The following is a 25,285-nucleotide window of genomic DNA, read 5'->3' as shown; positions in this document are numbered from 1 at the left end:
ACTTTTGTTAAGACAAACATTTGTTAACTTATTTTTGCCAAATAAATGAAAAGCATGTTGAAATCAGAACATGACCTCCTCGCTGTAACAGAAATGTACCAAACCAAACCCAAAACCGTGACCCCAAAACCGTGATATGAACTGAACCGTGAATTCTGTGAACCATTCCACCCCTAACTTCTATCATAATGTTCTAAGTCTCTGATTTTCACTAGAACAACTTGACACACTGTGATGTGCAACTCAAATTACTGTTCAGGTTCCAGCTTTCAGATGATGTGCACCACTTCTATGTGACATCTACTGTTGACCTGCTATCTCCCCTTAAACACCCCCTGTACCTCCCTAAAAAAGACAAAAAAATGGGTCAGTGTTAAAGAGGGGAGGCGTGGAAAAGGTTAAAGAAGAACTGTTTAGAAGGAAAAGGATGCAGTCAGCATAAGCACCATGCGTTTCTTTTAGAAAATAGAGAATTCAAATAACGGAGCGTATCTCACAGTAAAGTGCATTAAGTGCCTAAGATCTGAAGTGTACTTATGCTTGAACCTGAGTGACTAATTTCCATTTCATTTGTGGTCTGCTGGTTAAAAAGGGTGACTGGAGATTTGTTAAAAACAGAAAGATGGAAGACAGAAAGTGAAGCATAAATGCATGACGGCTCCGCATGACCTGCCGGTGGTACAAAATGCGGCGGCACAGTGCTTCCTCCTGCCTCCGCTAATCAGTCTACATAAACCTCAAGTCTTCATTCTTCCTTGCACCAATCTACTCCTGGATCCTTCCATCCCTCTGATGGAGCCTCCACTTCAGTGAGCTCTCTGTAAAAAGAAACTGGGGAAATATGCTTGGGGAATCCATTTGGGGAATTTAAATGAAACTTCTTTTTTTTTTTTGTCTTCTCGCAATCTAAATTGATTTCTACTTAGCAGACGCACATTATTCTGGAAGCAGACTGGAAATAAACTGTCCCACTACGGGCACGGCAAAAGTTGAACACATAAAACGTCTTTCTAAAATGCTCTTGTCGCTGTGTCTCTACAGTACGTGGCCATCTTTAACACTTGCATCTGGAGTTTCACGACATGATTTGAGTTTGGAAACATCCACATGAGAATCAATTTCATACCGTGACTCACCGCCACTCGACTTGTCGAGATTAAATGAAGCATGATTGTGCCACTGCATGACTCATTCGTACCGCAGATTTATTCAGAAACTTATTTTGGTGGATAGTTTTGGTTTGACAATGTTTCCTGGACTGCATCTGTGGCTTTCCAACCTAAATGACCAATAACAACCAAGTAAGAGGTGCGTTCATCCAATCAGGTGTAGAAGGGTTCGTGTTAATGTCTGGGCGGTCTCATGCTTTGTGAGACGATATTGAATGAGCTGAAAATTGTGGTCTGGCAAAGCTTGTGCCATGGATGCCATTTTGTATTTTGCACCCTAAATTGACATTTTTTACTTTATCTTGCATGAAACTATAGTGGTGTCACGATTGAGATTCTAAATCGAAAATTTTTCAAATTTTGACCTTCAAAATCAAAAGCAGGATCGGCAATTCTCCCGGTCCTTTTTTCCTCTCCAACCCAGCCTACTTGTGCACGCCCCAACACACTTCAAAGTGACACAGCGTAGCTTACCTGCAGCGGCACTTTTCTGTCTGAGATGATGGAGAAACATTTTGCCTTCCATGAGAGTTATGAAAACAATGAACATGCCGTTGACAAAAAAACTACAGTAGTTTGTAGGCTATGCTACATGCGGGTACCATAGACCAGCCCAGGCAACACGACAAATATGGATAGATAGATAGATGGATAGATGGATAGATGGATAGATGGGTAAATAGATAGAGCGTTCACAAGAATGGGATGGATGGACCGAAGGAGGCCTCTGGCTACGACAGTCGCCAGCACGGAGGCATACAAATGTTTAAAGGTCCCATATTGTGCTCATTTTCGGGTTCATACTTGTATTTTGTGTTTCTACTAGAACATGTTTACATGCTATAATGTTAAAAAAAAACATTATTTTCCTCATACTGTCTGCCTGCATATACCTGTATTTACCCTCTGTCTGAAACGCTCTGTTTTAATGCATTTCAATGGAATTGCAATGGAATTGCATTGCTAGGCAACAGTTTGGGTCTATGTTCACTTCCTATCAGCTGATGTTATTTGCATACACTGCAACAGGAAATAACTGGGACACATTTAGAACGTTTATGTTTAAAACTGTGTAATGGTCTAAATATTGTATATTTGTGACATCACAAATGGACAGAAATCCTAACAGCTTGTTTCAAACGCACAATTTCTGAATACGGGCTGTGTGTATTTCTCCGTATATTGAGCATTTTGATAGTTTAACAGTATTTCTATAGCACTTAAACCTGCTTTATAAGACATGAAAATCTCACTTTGTACAATATGGGACCTTTAAAACGAATCTAAGCATGATCTTAAAATGGAAAGTCAAATCAAATCGTGAAGTTGGAGAATCATGACACCCCTACATGAAGCAGAACTTTGTATGTTTGTATGTATATCTATTTAAAAACTAAATTATTTCAAATGCGTTCTCTGATATCTAATGCGATGCAGATTGTTCCACCTTGCATCACCAGGGCTTCACTGTTTAATTGATCCGATTTGAATCTCTTGTATTTTTTTATGTCATTTTCATTAAACTGACTTCCTCCTCTTACTTGGTCAATAAGTAAGTTTATAATCCAGAAGAGGAACAGATACTACACAGTAAGCAGTGCTGCTTGTCACTCATGCGGATCCATCCTTAACAGATAGAGTATGTTAAAGTGTATTTCCTCACACAAACTTAAGATATACAAACACAAAGGCAACATATTCTTTGAAATTCTTGGTCCTGGATCAGTTTACACAAAGCATTTTGCACAGGTCTTAGTAGTTAATACTGAGAGGTGACAGTGGATCTGCACTCAGGAGCCTCAGTGGAAGTGTACAAACTGAAAAGGGACAACATGTTCCTGCCGAGGTGTGAGATGCCTCTTTAGATTGTGCATACCGAGGGAGGTTGATCACAAATCTGCCTCATATATAAAAAAAAAAAGGTCAGGTAACATTTAAACATAATATCTAAATCTGTCCCTGCTACATCTCATACAAGCCTTTAGTTTTGTCAATAATTCCACAGCCAGTTAGTTTTCTCCTCTCTCTCCCTCTCACCACTTCACATTTAACAGCCACACTCCATTAGCAAATGTACATATTGCCACAGGCTGACATTCTTTCACAAAGTAGAAAAAGCCATTTAATTTCTCCGTTCTCCTTCGGGCTCGGACACCAAGTGCTTTTAAAAAAAAAAAAAATGAAATAAGACGATATTATTTCTGAAATAATAGGAAGTTCAACCGGATGTGTTCCTGAGGCCGGGGGCAACCTGTGGAGCCTCTTGCTCAAACAGTGAAAGGTAGATGGAGCTATCCACTGAGGCTAAAAATTGCTCTCTCCCTCTCTTTTTTTGACTGCTTTTTAATTTCCACACAGGCTAATAACAGTCTGAGACAGTCATATACGGTTTCTGTGATGTGGTGGTAAATGCGGGCCGTTGGGGGAGCATTACCGAGCTCTAACTTGTTTCTCGTCTTTGTCAGGTAAAGAAGAGCGGCGGCTCAAGCTTGCCTGCTGGAGGGGAGAGAAAAATCAAATAAGTTGGTGCACGCTGGTGAGCAGGAGAAGGGCACAAGGGACACCACTGGAGTGAAGTTTTATTAGGTGCTTCTGCCAAGTTTATGGAATACAAGGCGTGGGCTGGGAGTCTGAATGTGTGTGTGTGCGTGCGTGCCAGACGGCGAATAGATTTTTCGAGCCTGATCCCTCCTATCTATTTCTCCACTGGATCATACTACAGACAGGATGGACTAGGCAGTCAAGTGTTATGACACTTCAGGAGATATGATTGCTTCTGACACTGTGCCCACTTTTCGCTTTAATCCAAACCTTGGATTTAACCCTGGGATAATTCACGCTGCACGAGGCTCTGGGAATGTATTGAAAAAGCTTGCAAGGTGGGGCTGAGATAACTCCAGATGTGGATCTTATAGTCAAAACGCCCCCTATATATCTATCAAAGTCATCTGGACATACACACCCTCAATGAAGATAGGAGTTGTATTCCGTTATACTGCGTTTAAACTTGTTAAAGCTGAGTCCAATCCGTCCATGAAAGACAGAAACAAAAGATAAAATATCTCAGCTTGTGGTGGCCATGTTGGATAGCAAAGCACCTGATTGGTTTTTAACAATACAGACAGAAAGTAAATCAAATATTGAGACTGACTGTAAAAGTAGCCATGTGCAGTAATCTAACTACAAAGCAAAGAATCTCTGTCTGTCTGTCTGTCTGTCTGTGAGTATGTCCTTCACATATCTCAAGAACCGTTCAGCTAATCTACTTCACACTTGGTGGGTGTATTGCTGGGGACCCAAGGGAGTGTTGTGTTGAATTTCAATATTAATAAACTTTGAATAAACAAGCGAACGGAGCTTTGTGCAGCAGCGGGGGGGCCTCGGTTATACTCCCAAACGGAGGCATACACGGACAGCTGCGGACAGCACGGATGCGTAGTAGTTCTATTTATACTGTCCACTTGGAGGGACGCGTTCCACACATACACGGGAGATCGCCGTGCGGTCTGTCCACGCATGACGAAATTTACACTGACCCTAGCAGACCCTCACGTACGTGCGGACGCAAAAGTATAATTAGTAGGGCTGTCAATCGCTTAGAATATTTAATCGTGATTAATCGCATGATTGTCCATAGTTAATCGTGATTAATCGCACATTTCTTATCTGTTCAAAATGTACCTTAAAGGGAGATTTGTCAAGTATTTAAAACTCTTAACAACATGGGAGTGGACAAATACGCAAATGTATGTATATATTTATTATTGGAAATCAGTTAACAACACAAAACAATGACAGATATAGTCCAGAAACCCTCACAGGTACTGCATTTAGCATAAAACAATATGCTCCAATCATAACATGGCAAACTGCAGCCCAACAGACAACAACAGCTGTCAGTGTGTCAGTGTGCTGACTTGACTATAGCTGCTTCTCATTTCAGCATTTTTCGCCTCCTCGACTCCTCGCTCCTCGATCCTCCGGCTGTGACCCGGAAATCGATCTCAGTCCTCCATCTTGAAGGACGTCCCAATTCATAAAATGCGCATCGAGGAGCGAGGATCGAGGAGCGAGGAGGTTTGCTGGAGGAGCTATGAGCGAGGATACACCAGTGCATCCTCCAGTGTTTCCTGCACGGAAGTTTATCACCGACCGACACGCCCCCTTACTGGATATCAGTTATTGATTGGACGCTGCGCCGATCAGACTGATCTGATACATCAACATCACTAGAGTTTCATACCAGAGTGAAAACAGATCACAGATTAACAGTTTTATATTTTAGTTGTCTTCTGATTCACCATCTAGTTATAACCTGTGTTAACTGTAGGAGTGAACAGCAGACGGACCATGTTGATGGTGAAGTGTTCCAGCAGCAGAAGGACCTGCAGTATCTCTGCTTCACACACACCGTCACTGAAGGAGTCTGACACTGAGAGGGGTTTATAAAAGCTGACAACGAACAGACTTAAAATAACTTTCTTCATTTATTAGAAAGAGTTTTCTTTTGATGATCTGTTATTTCACTCATTCACTTTTATTAAGTATCCAGTTAAAGTCAGAGAGAGAAGGGGAGTCTGTCTTTTATACCTTTTACATCATTTATCCTCATTTCCATTCAGTCACATGTGAAGCTGATAATTCCTGAGCGTCGGGTTTGATACGAGTTATATCATTTCACTTTTCCCTCAAACATTCAGACTAATACATAACTTCTACTGTCAGAATATAAATTAATACAGACGCTAATAATGAATAAATAATATAAAGATATTGTGCCAGTAGAGATGGTTCCTGGTCCTCTAAGCAGGACTCAGTCCACAGTAGAAATACAGACTGCAGCTGTTATTCATGTGCAGGTGTTTGTTAAACAGGTAACAGGCTACAGAGAGGAAACACTGCTGCTCTGATAACTCTGTTTCTTTATTACTATTAGATCAGTTCAGACATAAACAGCTGTTAGAGCTGACTGACAGCTGATCCAGCTGTTATCAGCTGCTGCTGTCATCAGAAACGGACGTCGCTTCAAGTGACGCTTCAGAGGAAACGACGTCTCATGTCTCTAAAAACATATTTCCTCGTTTCCTCTCTCCTCGAGTCTTTTCCTCGTCTCCTCCGTTCGCATCTCCCGTGGGCGGGACTAAGACGCGAGTCGAGGAGTCGAGGAGTCAAGCCGTATAAAAGCACTAATGGGAAAGACCCTATGACTTGCTCCAAACTGCATGTGATGATCATAAAGTGGGCATGTCTGTAAACGGGAGACTCGTGGGTCTGAGAAATCTGAGTTCACGCGTTATTATCGGGTTAACTTTGACAGCCCTAATAATTAGTGTTCGAGTCAAGCATGCACTTTTGTTGCTGGATGTTGGATATTTTAACGTTACAACCGGACTCTAATTCACTTCCCTGAAGTCAACACGAGTAGATTCGAACAGAGCCGAACCAGACTGTGTTTCCCCGGTGTATGACTTGCTAACACTCATTATGTTACCGCCAGCAAAATACCTCCGCTAATGAAATCCATGCTCTACTTTACAACTGCAGTAGTTTTGTCCTAGCAAGTGATTAAAGCCTGGAGCACACAGCGCGCTTCATGCTCGCGTGATGGCAACGTCGCGTGTTGTTTTTTATTTCGGCGTCCATGTTAACAGGTTAGAGTGGACACACTGCCTGCATGAGACGCACGTCAGACACGCGTCAGACGCACGTCAGACGCGCGTCTATTTTATAGAATAGAAGGCTCGCCTATTTTTCACGCTAGCCGCTTACCTCTCGGCTGCGTCTCCCAGCAGCAACAGACAGTGAAGGTGATCTATTGACAGTATATGAACATCATACCAGCAAGATTACTACAGTTTCCATGTCTAGACATCTGTAGAATATGTCACTGACCATCAATATTTTTACACTTCCTATCTAGATTTCAAAATAAAAGTCCTCTAGCGTTTTTAGTGCACAGAATCATTCATTCATTAACACAATGCTTTTATTCTGAAATACTCTAAATAAAGCAGTGGTCTACTTGCAGGTTTCCATCAAGTTAATATAGTACAGGCTTTTAATTATGTAAACACTGTAGTAGTCATAGCAGAAACCCTACATATGCTATAAATATAATAGACTGGGTTAATAGGTTATAAGAACATCAGGTGATGGGCAGTATTTTTCGATGCGCTCTCTCTCTCTCTCTCTCTCTCCCTCCCTCTCTCTCTCTCTCTCGCTCAACAAACACCACGTAACTTTATTGTTCTTTCTTTTAGAGGTGTTATTTAATTTTTTTAAAGATATTTAATAATCATTTTCGTTTTCTAAAGGTTAACAAATAACGAAACTGTTTATTTTGCTTTGTTTTATAATAAAAAAAAAAACACTTTACTTATATTTATCATTCTGAAATACTTCAGGTGTTTTTCTCCATCAAGGCGCAGTTCAGCAACAAGGTGGTGAAAAGCTCCAAGTTGCCTGAGATGTCGGAACATCAGCATTTATAATGTAAATTGCTGTCCCGCCCCAGATGTAAATTAAGTCCTTTTCGATAAAAGCCGCAACCTGGAATGCTGTAGAACAGGAACCCGAAACCCCCTGGAAATGTTGTTTAAAACTGTGCCAGTCAAAGTGAAGAGTGATTGCTGTAGGCTCTCTCTTACTACTAATGTATTTATTTATTTTTTTGTATTAATATATAGCCCACAGAAATCCCTCTTCACTGTCAATGAAGAGGGATTTATATATATATATATATATATATATATATATATATATAGCCCATATACATCCCTCCTCACTGTCAGTGAAGAGGGATTTATATATATATAAATCCCTCTTCACTGACAGAAAAGAGGGATTTATATGGGCTATATATTAATATTTATGTATGAATTTATTTGCTTGTTTTTAATAATATTTACAAATTACCACACAGTTCTTACCCTTTTTTGTCTTAAATAAATATAAATCACATTTATTATGAAGTTAAATGGCCATTAAAAGGCAAACTCTATGTAGAAAGAAAGGGCTGTCAGCAACAGCAAAAACACAGCTGACAAGTAGCTCCGAGACGCTCCCGAGACGTGGGTAACTCGCGTCTAGTGTGAACACCCTAGGTGGGCATGACGCGGCCACGACGTGACGCTGCCGTCAGGCGAGCCTGAAGCGCGCTGTGTGGCCCCAGCGTAATACCTATTTGGAAATTGCCTCCACTTATGGAGGATCAGACTACATGATATTTTTGTCTTTGACGATGGTCAACATGTCAGATCTAACGATCATAAACTCTTGCAGTGTCTTGGTTGGGTGACTGGCAAGACTACACGTATGACCACGACCAAATCACGGCACATCCTATTCAACGATCATGCGCGAGTTCAGACGTCATCGGGGAGGCAGTTGAAGCAACTGTCGATCATGGCGACAGAAGCGTTGTGTGTGATGCTGGCGGTCTTGTGTTGCGAAAAGAAAAAGAAAAGAAAGAAAAAACGGTTGTGGATGCGCTCCTGGTTGGCAAAGAGAGGACGGTACGGGCTGTCGGTACTTCAGTCAGTTCCGTTGTCCCACCTGACAGCAGCAAACTCGCAATCCCTCCTCCTTTTCACCATGTTTGTTTATTACCAAGTGACCTGACTTGCGCTGGAGAGAGCACCTGATTGGTCAACGTAAAGGAACACATCGTTGGAGATGTCACACTAGGCGTGTCAAGACGAAAAATTCTGACAGGCTAGATTTTTCTTCGGGGTGTTGTGGGGCGTCCCAGACGTGGCGTCGGTTGTCGTGTACTATGACACACTACACGAGATGAGAGGATCGATTTTCGCACACGACACTCATTTATCGTTCCTGATCCCCTACGACGGCCGAGTCAGGCTATAATCGGGCTGATATCGTGTAGTCTGAACCGGGCATTAGTGTATTATCGACCGCGAGTAACCACGAATTGGGTGTGTTTTCAAAACACCTGTAGGCCACAGGCCAAGCATTCAGCCCGTTCTGAAAAGGTATGTTTTGAACAGGCACTGCACTAATATAGAAAATGGAGGATTGGAGAATCATTGTGCATTTGAATTGTTGACAGGTGACTCGTAATGGAATCGTGAAGCCAGTGAAGATTCACACCTCTAGTATTTAATTGCCTGGTGTGTATTTTTTATCTTGTGTTATTACCGTTTTCATTGCTGCAAAACCAATTGCCCCTCTGGGGACAAATAAAGTTCTACTTGACTTGACTCTTGAGACAGCCAGCGTTCAATCCTGAACAGAGTGAATATTTTATACTTAAAGATTTTAAGTGAAGTATGTCTTTGACTTTGATGCACTTATTTGCTTTCTTGCCGAGGGTTGGATGAGAGGATCGATACCACTCTCATGTCTGTAGGGTAAATGTGGTGCTGGAGCCAGGGGGCGATTAGCTTAGCTTATCTTAGCACAAAGATTGTAAACATGAGGAAACAGCTAGCCTAGCTCTCTTGAAAGTTACCAAATCGGACTACCAGCACCTCTTAAGCTCAAAAGCTGTATTTCAAAAATGTGGAACTGTTCCTTGTTGTCCTACAACCATGTAATTTATTTGTTTCCCTTGTTTCTTTGTTTTTTAATCTGTGTTTTTCCCTTCATGCTCCTTCGGGCGGTCAAACCATCATTTATACAGGCCGCAGGGCAGCTGTGCTTTGCAAGCCCAATATTCACTGCAGTGTTATCTTTATATATATATATACACACATCCTGCATATAAACACAGGTATGCACACGACCACACACATGCATGCTCTAATAACGTATAGAATCGCAAACACGGACAGACAAACATGCACAATCGAACACAGACTGGGACAAACCATTAATAGGGTGTTATCTATGGTACATTAGTTAATCACCCAGACACACACACACACATATACACACACACGTACACAAACAGTCCCTCCTGTCTCCTCCCTACCTGGCTGCCTATACTGCAGCCAAAGCTTTGCAACTTCATACAACATTATGAGCCTCCACTTCAGTAGAGTACCAAACAAAGCAGTCGTTAACGGTTAAAGCACCCAGTTGGTAACCTCCCACCACCAAAAAACACACACACACACACACACACACACACACACACACACACCTATAATGACATCTTTTCTGCGGCACATTAGCTATTGTGCGGTAATTAATGGGAGAGTCATGGTGTTCAAAAAGCCAGTCTTCTCTCTGCAGACTAGGAGCTGTACACCACAACAATGGCTTTAATGAGTAAACACACCGCGTGTCTCATGAATAAATTATTTGTGCCTAGCAATTAATTTTCCCTATTGAAGTTTGAAAAAAAAGAAAAGCGGGACTGTTACCAGTCTTCATAAATCAAAAAAAGGGAGGGGGTTGGGAGAGAGAGCATGACAGCGACTTTTTGTGTGTTTGTGTGTGTGTGCGCCTAAGATCCTCTGTAATGTGTTTTTTTCATTAGTGCGATATTATCTCTTTGTGTGTACGTGCCCGTGTGTGCGTTTGCTGAATCTCTTGGTTTATGAATGAGATTACATAGGTTTTTGACTTCAAGCGTCTTTATATGCAAGTTTTTTTTTATGTTTTACACAAATCAGTGTTTGTTTCAACGCTGGTGTTTGAATGTACATTATATACTGTATGTACAGCATGTGTGTATGTGCATTTGATGAATCTAGGGATGTTCATAATTAACCGTTTAACCGTTAACCGACATTAAGCATTTTAACCGATTAACGCTATCGGTTAAAACGGTTAAAAGAAATGTTAATAATTAACTCAAAAGCTGAGCGGCTCAGAGGAGCGGCTCGTCTCTTTAAGGAGAAAAGCTGGTCCACCTTAACAGCCCACCTTAAGAGGCGGAGCCGGAGTTGCAGGATACAGGAAGTCGTCTCCGGTCTCTGACTCTCTTGAGTGGAGTGGAGGAGTTGTAGTTTAGTAGCATTTATTCACCGACAAATAAACTGTCCACACACTGCTACACCTACGTTCACAACTAGAACGCCACCTACAACCTCACACTCACCGCCAACACACACACACGGTCTGTTGGAAACTCACTAAAGTTACACAGACTACGTGTGCGGCGGTGAGCACGAAGCCTCCGGCAATGCTAGAGCTGCTAACGTAGCACAAACACACACACTGTTTGTTAACCACTCGCTAAAGTTCCGCCGGGCAGACACACAGCTGACAACCTGCTAAACTAAACTAAATGTGTGGTGGAGACTTTTACTGGGAAAGTGGCTGCATGTCCGCGACACTACACGCAGCATCGTAGCTGCTAAGTTAACGCTCCCGGACGGTGAACTGGGGACTCCCGTCAACCAATATCTGTTGTGCTCCTGCAGCAAATCTTGTCAGTTAACGGTTAATAATCGGTTAACGAGGGTCGGTTATCGGTTAAATTTTTTTTTCAAAATGAGCATCCCTAGTGTATGTGCATTTGATGAATCTCTTGCAGGTTTATGAATGAGGTTACATAGGTCTTTCTTAAAGCGTGTCTGTATGCAAGCGTTTTTTATGTTTTACACAAATCAGTGTTTGGTTTAATGGTGGTGTAGGAATGTACAGTACATATGTACAGCATGTGTGTGAGTAAAACTTACTGAAAGGAGCTTCCACGTTATCGGTCGGACCTGTCGGGGGATTCCAGACCAGCTGAGTTTCCGTAGCTCCTCTGTAAAACAAGAACAAAAATACCAGAGGGTTCATTTCAGATTCACCAGAGAGACTTTGATTTCCCTCTACAGCTCGACCCATAAATGGCAGGTCGATAATATTGGCCGATATTACGTTATGACCAATACTATCTTATTAGAGATATGTCCATATGGGCATATACTGTATGTCAATAAATAACAGATTGTGGTACAAAAATGCCAAAGATATGTTTGAGGTAATTTAGTTGCAGAGTTTCTCCACCAGAGAGTCTGGAAAGTCTTTCTGACAAGTAAATCTCTTAACCACAAAATGTATGTTTTGTTTTCTCGGTATATAATATCGATAATGAAAAAGGGGATTGCCACACACTCTGGACCAGAGTACAACTAACTGAGGTTTGAACTGAAAGATATTTTAATCAACTGATTTCCTTGACGAAAATGCGTATTATCCTTGTAGATTTTGAATTATTCTCTCATTGCCTGGGCTTGACCAGCACCAGACTGCAATATATAGCTGTGCAGAAAGTTTCAAACTTTAATCTCAAATATCGACACTGGCATCAGCGTCAGAGCGAGCTCGATTTCCTTCCCTTGTTTTGAATATTTTTGATGACAGATACAGAATGACGCAATAAACAGCCAAAGAGATATTGAGATGGAAGTAAAAAGAAAGAGATAAATACCTTGTATTTCACTAGTTTAGTTTTACCTGAAATTCACATTTTATTGAAAAAAAATGACTTTCTTGAGAACCAAAACAATATTACGTTTTCAATTGTCTCCGTTTCTGTCTCTGCCTTCCACCATGATTAATGTGTCCTAGCTGAGTCCAGTGCAGTGTGTGGTCCATGTTGTCATTGTTCATTATTGAGTTGATGACATGTTAAAACACTAAAAATTCTACAATAACAGAATTTTTAACCGAGATATGATTATTCCACACTTATTCAGCTGTGATGCATGCAAACCCAAATTCTGACTTCATGGCCTTTTATGCTAACAAATACAACCTTACTGCGATAAAAGGAATCCATATAAAAAAACTATTTTCAAACCATTATTGGATTCATAAGTCATTCTTGGACATCATTCAATCTACCAACTAGCCAACCAACCGTGTCCTCGCTGTCCAAACTTCCCGTCTTTCCTCTCCCTTTTACTTCACTGAAATCATCTGATGGGTTAGAAGTGGATTATTAACTAGATTCTCCCCAGGCCGGGTGGGAGATCCAGCAGGCTATAATGTAAAATAAATGTGGAGAGGTGCAAATTGAACTTTTAAATTGGCAGAGTAGTTCTTCCCTTTGGGTCCATGGAGACCCAGAAAAAAATGGCTTAATGTTAGGTGCTGCTAGACAGACATCCAACCCATATCCGTCTCAATCTAACACACACACATAAGAGAGGATGGGGGGGTGCAGGATCAACAGTGACTCAAGAGAAGGTGCTTTGTCTTGTGGTCTTTAGTAACTTGTGTCTTCTATTTCAACCTATTTCTAGTGAATCCAACATAATTACTGGACTACAATGAAGGTGTAGGACAGTGGTTCCTAACCTGGGGTCCGATCACAGGGGTGGCTGGGATTTATCTGCTCTGAGGTTGTCAAAATTACATTTGCACATAATAACACACTTACTGGATAACTTATAAAAAAGTCAGTTTATAAACTATTTAAAGGCCGTGTAAAGGAAATTCAGAGTTTTGTTTCTAAACACATTATAAACGTTGGAAAATAATTACTGAAAACGTGCAAAGACTGAACATTGTAGTTCTGGATTGTGGAGTTAGACTGTTAAACTGTTTTTGAGTTTTGTGTTCAGGATTTTTTAGGCGGGGCTGAAATCATGGCTTGATGACGCACTGGAGCCATCCTTAACATAACCCCGGCCGTCTTCACAAACCTGGTTTTTGAAATCTAAAATAGAAACCCACAATGTCGCCAAAAGTTATTTAGTTAGTTAAGTCACTTTATTTCTGTTGATGAAACGGTGGAGTTATATACATTAAAGAAAGTTGATTTAATAAAACAAGACTAACTCATTTAATTAACTGAATGACCTTATTCAAATTGAGGATTTTGTTCGACGATTTTTCAGGGGGATAACGTCAGAATATACAGCGGGGGGGCTCATTTATTCTTAGATACATGTAGGGGGGGGGCTTCAAGGTAAATAGGTTGGGAACCAGTGGTGTAGGATCCTTGCACTAAAAAGAGTTCATAAATAGAGCTAAAGCTATTTTTTGGAGCAGTGCTTCTGTAACAATTTGACCTTACTAATGCCTTGATGTCTCCATCCAGTTCATTATTTACCAATCAAACTGATATTCAGACCCACATTGGGCCTTCTTTTGGGCTATGACATATTAGCCAATTCTTTATGGATAATTCCTGACACATTTTCTTCACAATATATATTATTCATCTAAATAACTGTTCCTAGAGGGAAGTGACCTTGTCTACGAGTTTAGGATATTCAAGATGTATGACTGTGCGTTTTTCAGCAATATTTCTTTAGACGCAGGAGGTTCCTGCTAACATTAACTCATCCATTATTCACAGATAAGTCTCCCTCTGCCCGGGCCCTGCGAGTCAACAACCCCCCCACCCCATTAGCATTCAACAAGACGAGTTGCCACAGCGAAACTGAGGCAAACATTAAAAAACACAATGGAAATCTCTTCACTTGTAATTGTGTTGCCACTGTTTTACCTGCATTCCAAGAGTGAAGGGAAGAGGGGGAAATTGATTTCCATGCAAATGAAATGGCACTGCCTTAATATACTTTTCTGAGTAAAAAAAAAAAAGAAGAAAAAACTGTACCTAATGAATAAGCCAAATTCCTCCTCGACTCTTATTCAAGGCACAGGCTGGTAATTGATAAGCCCTTCGCACGGAGTGAACGATATTGATTAGAGCTTCCAAATGACTCTGGCTTGCCAGTTCTTCAAGGCAAATGCAATGGAGAGCCAAAGACAGATAGCAGAATAGGAAATAACAATCAGCTAAACAGCAATGGGCTAAGTCCATTGGCTAAATTGAGTGAAACGCATTAGAGCTTGTTCAGCTGATGGGAGAAGCTATTTATTCACTATAGTTCCTGTGCATCTTCCACTTAAAATTTCTCCCTCGCCTTGTCCCCAGTGACTTTAATTATATAGAAATTCAATACAGTGATCTAGTGCAAAGCGCGGCTCTGTTGGTTTATAGGGAGCCAGAGCCACACAGTGTGGGAAGGTTTCGATTACCCCAAGGTTACCTGTGCAGCAGCAAGTCGCATTTAAAAGCACAGATGAAAAGAACTCTCTCAGACATGACAGAGAGCATAAAAGTTGTAAAGCAAAAGGTGCTGCAGGTTTTCCACAGATTATGTCTGTGTCTCTTTGCTCCTTCCCCTTCCCTCTCCTCAGGACTACTACAACAAGTGGAAGAAAATGTGTGAAAGTGTTGCTACTAAGGTATGGTGAGTACAGACATAGGGAAAGCTGAACAGTTGTTGCGTCTCCCTGAATCTGTAGCTTTCAGGCACAGTTAGGACTGTGCTTGTAAATTCAATTTGCCAGTTTTCTGAGATTGGCACTATGAGGCACTTTAAGGGGAAGTCCACCAATTTTACACATCAAATATGGTTTTTCCTTACACATGCGCCGGATTGGCTCGACTCGGTTTTACTCGGCACATCAGTCCGGCACGGCAGGGATTTACATTTACATTACAACTGGGCTACCCGCTTGAAGGTGTGTGGGTGTAGTGGTCAAAAAGTGGCTGTAAAATGGTGGATAAACACATTTCATTTCCTACATTCTTCACTATAAAAGTCCTCCCATCACCCGTTATTTTTACTGCTTGTTCTCTTGAGAACTGAACACACAGAGATTTTAAAGCCTCGGACACACCAGAAACGTCAAGAGCACATGGTCTCTTTTTCATCTCCGTAACATATTTTACAGATAGACATCAAAACTGTAGTAATGTAGCTGATATGTTAATATAAAGTCAATAGATCACTTTCACTGTCTGTTGCTGCTGCTGTCAAAAATAGGCGAGACCTCTATTCTCTAGAAGAGACGCAGCTGAGACGCACCACTCATTTCTTTAACGCATTAACACAACTTGCGATTTTGAGGTTGTAGCGGGCTCAGTTTTAAAGCCACAGAAGAGATACTGGCATCGCGTGAAACTAGAAAACCTGAATTCACTGGTAACAACCATGTAAATAACACTCCAAACGTACGCTACATTTTGGTGAGGAAAAACTGGCACGGACGTTTTCAAAGGGTTCCTTTGACCTCTGACCTCCTGATCAGTGAATGTAAATGGGTTCTATGGGTACCCACGAGTCTCCCCTTTACAGACATGCCCACTTTATGATAATCACATGCAGTTTGGGGCAAGTCATAGTCAAGTCAGCACACTGACACACTGACAGCTGTTGTTGCCTGTTGGGCTGCAGTTTGCCATCTTATGATCTGAGCATATTGTTTTATGCTAAATGCAGTACCTGTGAGGGTTTCTGGATCAATATCTGTCATTGTTTTGTGTTGTTAATTGATTCACAATAATAAATATATACATACATTTGCATAAAGCAGCATATTTGTCCACTCCCATGTTGATAAGAGTATTAAATACTTGACAAATCTCCCTTTCAGGTACATTTTGAACAGATAAAACATGTGAGATTAATTTGCGATTAATCGTGATTAACTATGGATAATCATGCGATTAATCGAGATTAAATATCTTAATCGACTGACAGCCCTAGTTCTGTTGCATCGATTTTGACCATTTTTAACTTTCCATAACATGACACCATAAGAGTTCAGTGCTAAATCAATTGGAGCGCTCCTTTAACAAATCATTTCTGTTTTATTGGGGAACACTCAAGCAATACTTTCATGTTACTGACATGGTATAATACAATATTGATTGACAAGATTGATTGGCACTGTGGTCCTCTGTGGCGCTGAAATCATTTCCATTCCGGTTGTGGTTTGTTAAAGTACAACCTTTTTTTCACAGACTCATAAAAGACTAATTCATGAGCTGTGGCAATCGATTGCGTCAAAGCACATGTGCATAAAATTTACAAATTTGCATCCGCTTCCACAGCTCCCCCGTTGCAATACTCCCGGATGATTTTTTTACATCTTTGAATCTCTGCTGTCAGTACCGGTTTGTGTGTATGAATGCTCGCAATGACACCTACCTTTTACACATGTAGAGCTATACAACCGCAGTGAAGTTATGCAGAACGTGCTTACGACAAAGTGCAAGACTTTAAGGGTGAAATCGTTCTCCTATGTGCACCTCTACATTCATTACTCTCCTAACAGCTAGTGGAGGGTGTCTCTCCTCTTGCCTTGCACCTTTTGAACCTTCATTTGCACTGTCAGACAAAGAAATGAGTCCATGAATCTTGTGGGCTCGGGCTTAATTAAACTATGTTATATTTCCCCCACCCGGCATTAATCTCACCATAGGGGGGTTAAAGAGAGGAGGGGGTGAAAGGACGTGTGGCACAAGTTTAGTTAATGGTCTTTACATCCTGATACTGCGGTGATCTCCAGATAAGCCCTGTCCCCTTTGGTTAAACACTTTGTATTGCAGGAAAGAAGGAACGTGTGCGCTGAAGTGAAGTTTGTGTGTGGGTAGAAGTGAGCGGGAAGGGCAAGGGGCAAATATTTACTTGGCGCCATGTGGCCAGCAGAACAAGCTGATGTGCCCGTTAGGCCCATACATCATATACAGAAAAGTGCACGAGCAGCCTCTGCTCCTGAAAATCGCCGTCTTCCAAACACTCCAGCAGAGAGACGGACCACTGCAGAATCCCAATGTGAGCCCGGATCCATTATAGACCCAGGTAGTACTGATGCACTGCACTGGTACAGTACATCAAAGGACAATAGTATATTCTATCATATTCTTCTAGTTTCACACGTCTGAATTAGTCCTGGGCTGCTTTGAGAGGGGACCTGCATAAGAAAAATATGTAATCCATAATCCATCTGTGAAATAGACTCTGTGGTGATGCTTTATTCTAATGCAAATACACTCTCAGAGGAAATGTGTCCATTTCCTACATGCTTGCTATATAGCTATACTCATCTCAGCTCCAATTTCAGAGAAATAATTTCTGAGGAATAAGACTCCCGTTCCCCACAGTGGGCAGAGACGGAGAGGCCAACATGAGCACCGTTGACGTACAGGCTAAATTGCAGATGTCGTTTCATTAGTGGGAGGCTAGCTCATCTCTCAGAAAGCATATCTGACTCTCTGGGGCATCTCTTGTGCATTATGAATGAGACAGCCGGGCCCATAGCTCCACTGGAATAAATTAAAGGCATTTCGTGACATTTTCGAAAATTAATCTGTTGGGTTTTTTCTTTTTGCTCAGCGGGCACTTGTCACAATGTGGGTGAAAAAAATATATATCTGCAACTGTCCCGGAGGCGACGAGGGACTAGCTGTGCCCGTCAGTTTCCCAAGTTAACGATGCAAACAAGCCCCATTTCAAGCTGACAAATGTGTCACTCCCCTCTAAACATAGTAATCTGTACAACTGCTAATTGAAGCTGTAAAGACATTCCTTTAACAGGTCTCTACAGAAACAATGTAGAGACAACTCATTAAAGCAATTTACAGTCAATTCACCCCACAGGCAATCATTTCAAAGTGTACATATAAAAGTGCAAGCGGGGGCAAGTGAAAACAGAATTTCCCTTGTGGGACCAATAAAATATCACATTATTATATACATGCTTTTGGAATTAGTGTGATCAGTATTGTGGGTGTTTTATCATGCTGGCAGGCACAGACCTCGGGGTATTGGTCTGGAGAGACGGTCCCCAACCCTGGAGGAAGCTAGATTCCTCACCGGCATGTAAAACACCTGTAACATCAGCAACTCAAGGACAACCGCTGCTAGTGTTTCCTCTACTGTATTCCATTATGCATGAACTTACAGGGGTGCACTTTGTCTTGGCTGGAGTTAAGCTGGGGACCACAGGGGGTGATTAGGACACCATGTACCTTCTGTTGAACACCCCACAACAGCTGCTCTGATGTGGGACCCTCGGAGGTAATGAATGCTCAATGACTCTTGAAACATTCAGAGGGCAAAATAGGACTAAATATTGTGTTTGTATTTCATTGTAACTTACTTAACCAGCCAAGATAACCAATGGTATTAGAAAACTAGGGCGGCTTATTGGCAAGAATCTGGGGATACGATCATGATATAGGGGTGATGATTCAATATATTGCGATAATGTTAGTAAGGTGATATATTGATTTTTCAAATCTAATTTTAGGAAAACTGTAATAGTATAAAGAACACACCAGAAGTACACCTATTTAGAATAGGCAAAAAACAACAGGTGTACTGCATGCAAAAAACTGCATGTGATTATCATAAAGTGGGCGTGTCTGTTAAGGGGAGAATCGTGGATACCCATAGAACCCATTTACATTCACACATCTGGAGGTCAGAGGTCAAAGGTCTATCTGGCGCCGCTACTCCGTGCACACCGGCTGTGACGGCTCCATCCGCCTCACGGCGATTACCTCATTAATGTTATGGTTCCCTTATAGCATTGGGATTAAACGTGAAATATTGCCAAATAGGTGCGTGTGCTTTTCACTTCAACAACAAATCCTCTGCCTCCTGCTCCTGCTACTCTGAGCTGACGGACCAGATGCATTCACAGACAGTATGTAGTTTCCGTCGTCTGACTATCGATTGATAACATGCCGCTGATACGCCAAAATGAACAAAATGGGTCAATTATTTTTATTTATTACTTAAAGGCTACATGCCTCTGTCTTTCGTAATGTTCAAATGTTTTTAATAAAAGAGTGCGTGTTGAATTACATGGGATTTATTGTTGTTGTGTTTTTGTTTTTTTACCGTGGTATCGAATTGGTATCAAGAATCGTGGAAATTCACTGGTATTGGTATCGACTACTAGATTTCTGGTATCGTGACATCCCTAGTCCCAACAGATTCATTAGGTTTTCTAGTTTCTTATGATGCCAGTAAATCCACTCTAATTTAAAACTGAGCCTGCTACAACCTCCAAAAGATGGAATAGCAGCCAGGCCAGACGCCGGATTAATTAAAAATCGATAGTGTTTTGGAGAATCGACACAGTATCAGAAAGCATAATATTGCGACACTCATGTGTATCAATGTTTTCTTACACCACTATATAAAACGGCAGCTTGAGAGTAGTGACAAAGCGACGGAAGGTCACGTCAAATTAACACAATGTGAATTTCCCCACCGCAGTCACTCGTGTCTTTGCTGACAGCAGCTCCAGTGAAGCAGGTGGGGTTGGGTGCCTCAACTGTACTGTACTTGCTGAGGGAGAAGAGAATGTGTCTTATTCACCTCTCTGGCCCAGATTCTCTCAGCCTGCATGGGGACTTGAACCACTTACATGTGGGTCACACCATTATTTCTTTAACATTTTGGCTACATAAAAAAAAAATTAGACGAAAGAAGTAAGAAAACCTCGATGGAAATCACACTGACATTTGTAATAATGTCTCCTTTGGTGAGTCCAGTGTCCGCAGTTTGTTCAGACATGTTTGTAATGACAGGACGGGACAGAGAGGAGAGAATGGTGTATACGTTCTAGACAGCAGGGATAACAGCTAAAAAGTTGAAAATATGACTTAAGACGGGGTATTCAATTACTTTGATAGAAGGGCCAGATTTGAGAAACAGTGAGGTGCCAAGGGGCCGGACATTTATATTTCTTGATCTGCAAAGTAGTAGATTATTGTTTTAATAAACACAATGTTGCATTTAACATCTTCTTCTCAGTTTGACTCAAAAAAGTCTAAATTCCCACAGCTTAATCAGTATGGGAAAAAAATGTTTTTAACACAATAAATATTTGTGCTTGACAAGACATAACTACTGAATGGGATAATTAGCCTACTAATAAAATGATGATCTTCTAATTATCAAACAATGTAAACACCCATAAACTTGTGTTATGTTGGCAGGTTATTTAAATAAAAACATTGATATTGCTATTAACAGTATGACAGGATATTAACCAATAGACGGAGTGGTAACATTGATGAAGGGAAGTAAACTCTCTTATTGGAAGAAATTCGTATTCTTTTTTAAAATACTTGTTTTTCATATTATATCAAAGGGCCGGTTTGAGGATGTTAATGGGCCGGATTCGGCCCACAGGCCGCCAATTAAATAAGCCTGACTGATAGCTCCGTTATTTAGCCAAGGAGTGTGCTGCCCATCGGCTGCTAACAGCTAATGGTATAGCTCTCCTCCTGCAGAGTATCTCACACACTTTAGCTGTGCCCAGCAACCACATGTGCAGCATCTGGCCAGTGAACGATCTCCTTATTGCCTATTTTTTTACTGAATATCGACCAATAACGATGGCCGATCAAGCTGCAAATTTCACTAAAGATTCATCTGCCCAATAGAGAAAAATGTCCGTTATAATATCCCGAGGCCCAAGGTGATGTATTTAACTTGCATGTTTTATTTGATCAACAGTACAAAACTCATTCTTTGCCGTTGAAAAATAATGATTCATTGATTATCAAAATAGTTGCTGATTATTTTTCCGTCGACCGACTAATTGATTTGACTAATTGTTGCAGCTCTATAACGTGGATTAGGGATGCTCATTTTGAAAAATTTTCTTAACCGATAACCGACCCTCATTAACCGATTATTAACCATTAACTGACAAGATTTGTGCTTCGCATGCAGCGGTGTACCAGCTGCAGGAGCACAACAGATATTGGTTGACGGGAGTCCCCAGTTCACCGTCCGGGATATATGCATTCAAAAGGACTGTTTGCTTCCTGAGTGACACAGAAGCTATAGGAGCTTAACTGGCCGACAGAAGCTCTCACTATAAGCAACCATGAGGTGGTTGTGTTGTAAAAAAAAAAATCAAATGGAGTAAGTATGAGAGTGTGTGTATATGTGATTGTAAGTGTGTATGCGATAGTGTGTTCCAGCACCTCTTCCATGTCTGCCTGTCTATTTGCCCGTCAGTCAGTCTACCTGCCAGTGTGCACGGTTCTGTAGGAAGGCCGGTAAGAAGAATGGAAGAGAGCGAGAAGCGCTGTCAGTCAGTGCTGGCTGAGCAGGGAGCTGACGGGAGAAGGAAGGAAGACGATTGGCGGGCCGGAGCCATGCACTATTCAGGCATCATTCAGACGGAGCGCGACCACTGGGGCAAAACACCACAAGGTTCTCGGCAACACGCGCACACATGAACACCACACACCCGCCAAAGCTGGGGTTTGTATTCTGTAGCGGGAGCTACCTCAGCAAATCCAGGTTTTCACATGTACTGCCATCTAAACTCATTTTATCTCTTTGCTTTTAAATATATGCTTCACTGGAAAATGCAAAAGTCAGAACACTCACAAGTACTTCTATGCTATTACAATGTGTGCCACCTGTGTGATAATATCACTAGGTAAATGCCATCCACTCTTCCCTTGTTGCAGGCGTTGTCCTGGTGTCATCTGAAGCCATTTCGCCAGTGAGGTCAGAAAAACAATACAATCAGGACAGACACCTTTATCATGCAGTTTATTAAAAAGTTAAGCTCCCCTCCTATAAACCTTGAATGCAGTGAGAGAGTCCTGAACGGTCTAACTCATCTAGAGGACAAAGTGATGGCGCCGGGGAGCAGACGGCTCGTAAACTAATGGGACTCTTGTAAAAAGATACTCCCCCCTGGATTATACCTGCTCAGGAGGCCTGATGGATGGCCCAGATGGCTGGGAGAGGACACCGAGCCGAGATGAGTGTACAGGTGTGACAATGTGTGTGTGTGTGTGTGTGTTCTTTTGTGGGCTATAACACAGACTTGCATAGGCAATTCCCTGAGGCTTGCCTTGCGGCATTAACTGATTCAGATGAAACAGGTTCCAAAATATCTGACCTGGTGACATTTTTTTTTTTGAGCAAAAGTTTTATGAGGGAATATGTAGATATTTTGAATGTCCGTTATGTTACTTTTACAGGTAATGGTTCTATTGGAAGGAACACATTTTCAGCTGTTCTAAAAAATAACTCATTAATAAGCTAAATGAAACCAGTGCAGATTCAAAGGATAATGAGCAACCACAGTGCAACCGGTAGTTGTGCAATTCAGTTAAACAGTAATGCTAATAGGAAGACACGTACACACACAAACAAAAACATCCATCCATCCAAATATTCAAAGTTTTTTTCTTGCCTATAAAGGCGTATGTTATCCTCTACACTTAAACAGCCTATTCAATAAGCCAGTCAACAAATAAATTAATCAGGAACTGTTTTGATAACCGATTAATCAATTAAGTAATGTTTTAAACAAAAATACACTGGTTTCAGTTTGGCAAATGTAAATATTTTCGTTTTTTGGCTGGACCGCAGAGGGCCAGCCAAAAAACGCAAAAGTCTGTCACTGACTGACTGACTGACTGACTGACTGACTGACTGACTGACTGAGTGATGAAGTTACAGGATTGGTCGGCCGACTGTTGGAGTTTCCTCATTGGTCGTTGCTCTTTCAAAATGAAAAGGCGGAGAACAGTTCTGTGTTTAGGTTTTCTGGGGAGCGTGTCAGCGGTTAAATGTATCATTACATATAGCGCCGTTGTGTCTGGGTTCATAACGTCACCCAGCGGCAAGCTGTATTCACATACTGTATCTGTATCTAGCAAGCCACACATCGCTACTGCAGTATGAGCCCAAAATAAACAGACTGTGCTGTGATTTAATATCAATGAACGAATCAAAATGATGCCGAAATAACGACATTATGATGTTGATTTGTAAAAAGTCTGAATTCATGTTTTGTCAGGTCTGTCTGCAACACAACAAGCAAACAACTTTTAAAATGCTTGTTTTCTGAATGGAGTTCTGATCGATCAGTGCCAGGCTATGCTAACATTGGAGCTGCTCCATCAACACTCCATCTAGGAATAAATACGGCAGCAACAACGTCAGTGATGACATAAACGTTCACTTAGTATGTATATATTGTTACACACCACTTATATGATGAATGCTTTTGATACACATGCTTTAATAAAAAACTGAAATACTTTTAACCTTGAATACTGTATGTCATGCTAATACCTTTTCACCTTGTATAAAATGTATAATATACTGACTAGTAAATGTTACCATTTACTATTACTGAATGTCATTTGCTTCATTATAAGTTTAAAATCAAACATTAAGATAGAAGTGGAAAAAAACTGTTCACAAAACATAATAGACATGACTTCTGACTATTTGTGTAACAATTTAGCCACAAATTCACAGACTGATCACATACGGTCCAGACATATACTGGGTTTGGACCGAGTCTTGTTCTTTTGTAAATTGTAAATTGTTCTGTTCGTTCGTCGAACAAAGCAATCAGTTTGAAGCTGTCACTTGGACTTTGCTGACATTTCATAAACTCATCAGTTGATTAACAGACGATAAAAATTTAAAACTGCATATTTCACTGTCTTGTGATTTGTTGGTTTTGAGTCATTTGATATGGTGATACATGAAATCAAACCCTGAGCTTAATATAAATCATTTTGTATATCTGGTCTTTACATTCACACTAAGTTATAACTTACTTCCCGGTTAACCTTAATGTTAACTTTAAAGGTCCAGTGTGTAGGATTTGGTAACAGATTGCAACCAACCAAGTACCCTTCCGCTCACTCCTTTTCCAAGACTGCGGTAACGTGAGTCGCAGAGTGCAAAACCGTGGTAACGCCGTTCGCCTCGCTCAGAGTTCATCCTTAACATAAAAACAACTCGGTTTCACAAGCGTGTCGGAGAACCACGGTGGCCTTTAGGTAACGTATAAAACACGAAAGGCTCTCTCTAGAGACAGTTTTTGGTTCGTCCATTCTGTGCTACTGTAGAAAAACATGGTGGAGCAACACGGACAGGCTCATTCTAAGCTAACGAAAACACAAGAATTCTTAGTTTCAGTTGATTATACACTAATGAAAACATAGTGATGAATATTATAGTAAATATAATTAGTCAACTAATGGGTCGTTTTTGTCTTTCTTATGTCCATTAGTCATTTTTTATTCTTTTTTCACACTAAATGACTGATTTTCTAGAAACATAAGAGCACATCTCTGATAAACAACAGATTTAAAGTGCTGTTTTTGTGCGATTCTTCGTGGAGAAACTCAGTTTTACAGATCTGTCGATTAAATCAACTAATCAATTAGTCGACAAAATCGTCTGAGTGTTAGTCGACTAAGAATTTCTTTGGTTGAGGACAGCCCTAGAGGCATCACTCCTTTCTTAAATCCCTACATATAGATAATGAATTGCAGGATAAAAGTGAAAACTGTCGGTACTGGACACAACATGACTTCCCCTGCACATAAAGCAGGCCTTCCCAGTGCCCGGCAGAGAACAGGTGTGGACTGTAAGGACTGAAAGTCTGTTCAG

At 41.0% G+C, this 25,285-nt stretch overlaps 1 protein-coding gene across 3 annotated transcripts in view; it reads right to left on the bottom strand.

Annotated features, from left to right (window-relative positions):
* Window positions 1–25,285, bottom strand: part of tbc1d22a (TBC1 domain family, member 22a) — a 186,984-nt gene that overhangs the window by 139,715 nt on the left and 21,984 nt on the right. For all 3 annotated transcript variants that reach the window (XM_074625656.1, XM_074625654.1, XM_074625653.1), the window contains exon 6: window positions 11,759–11,829. In XM_074625656.1, coding sequence (XP_074481757.1) covers window positions 11,759–11,829 — 71 coding nt within the window. The remainder of the gene's footprint in view (window positions 1–11,758; window positions 11,830–25,285) is intronic.

The sequence above is a fragment of the Sebastes fasciatus genome, chromosome 23, assembly GCF_043250625.1.
Source record: "Sebastes fasciatus isolate fSebFas1 chromosome 23, fSebFas1.pri, whole genome shotgun sequence".
NCBI lineage: Eukaryota > Metazoa > Chordata > Actinopteri > Perciformes > Sebastidae > Sebastes > Sebastes fasciatus.
This window is presented reverse-complemented; position numbering and strand designations above follow the sequence as displayed.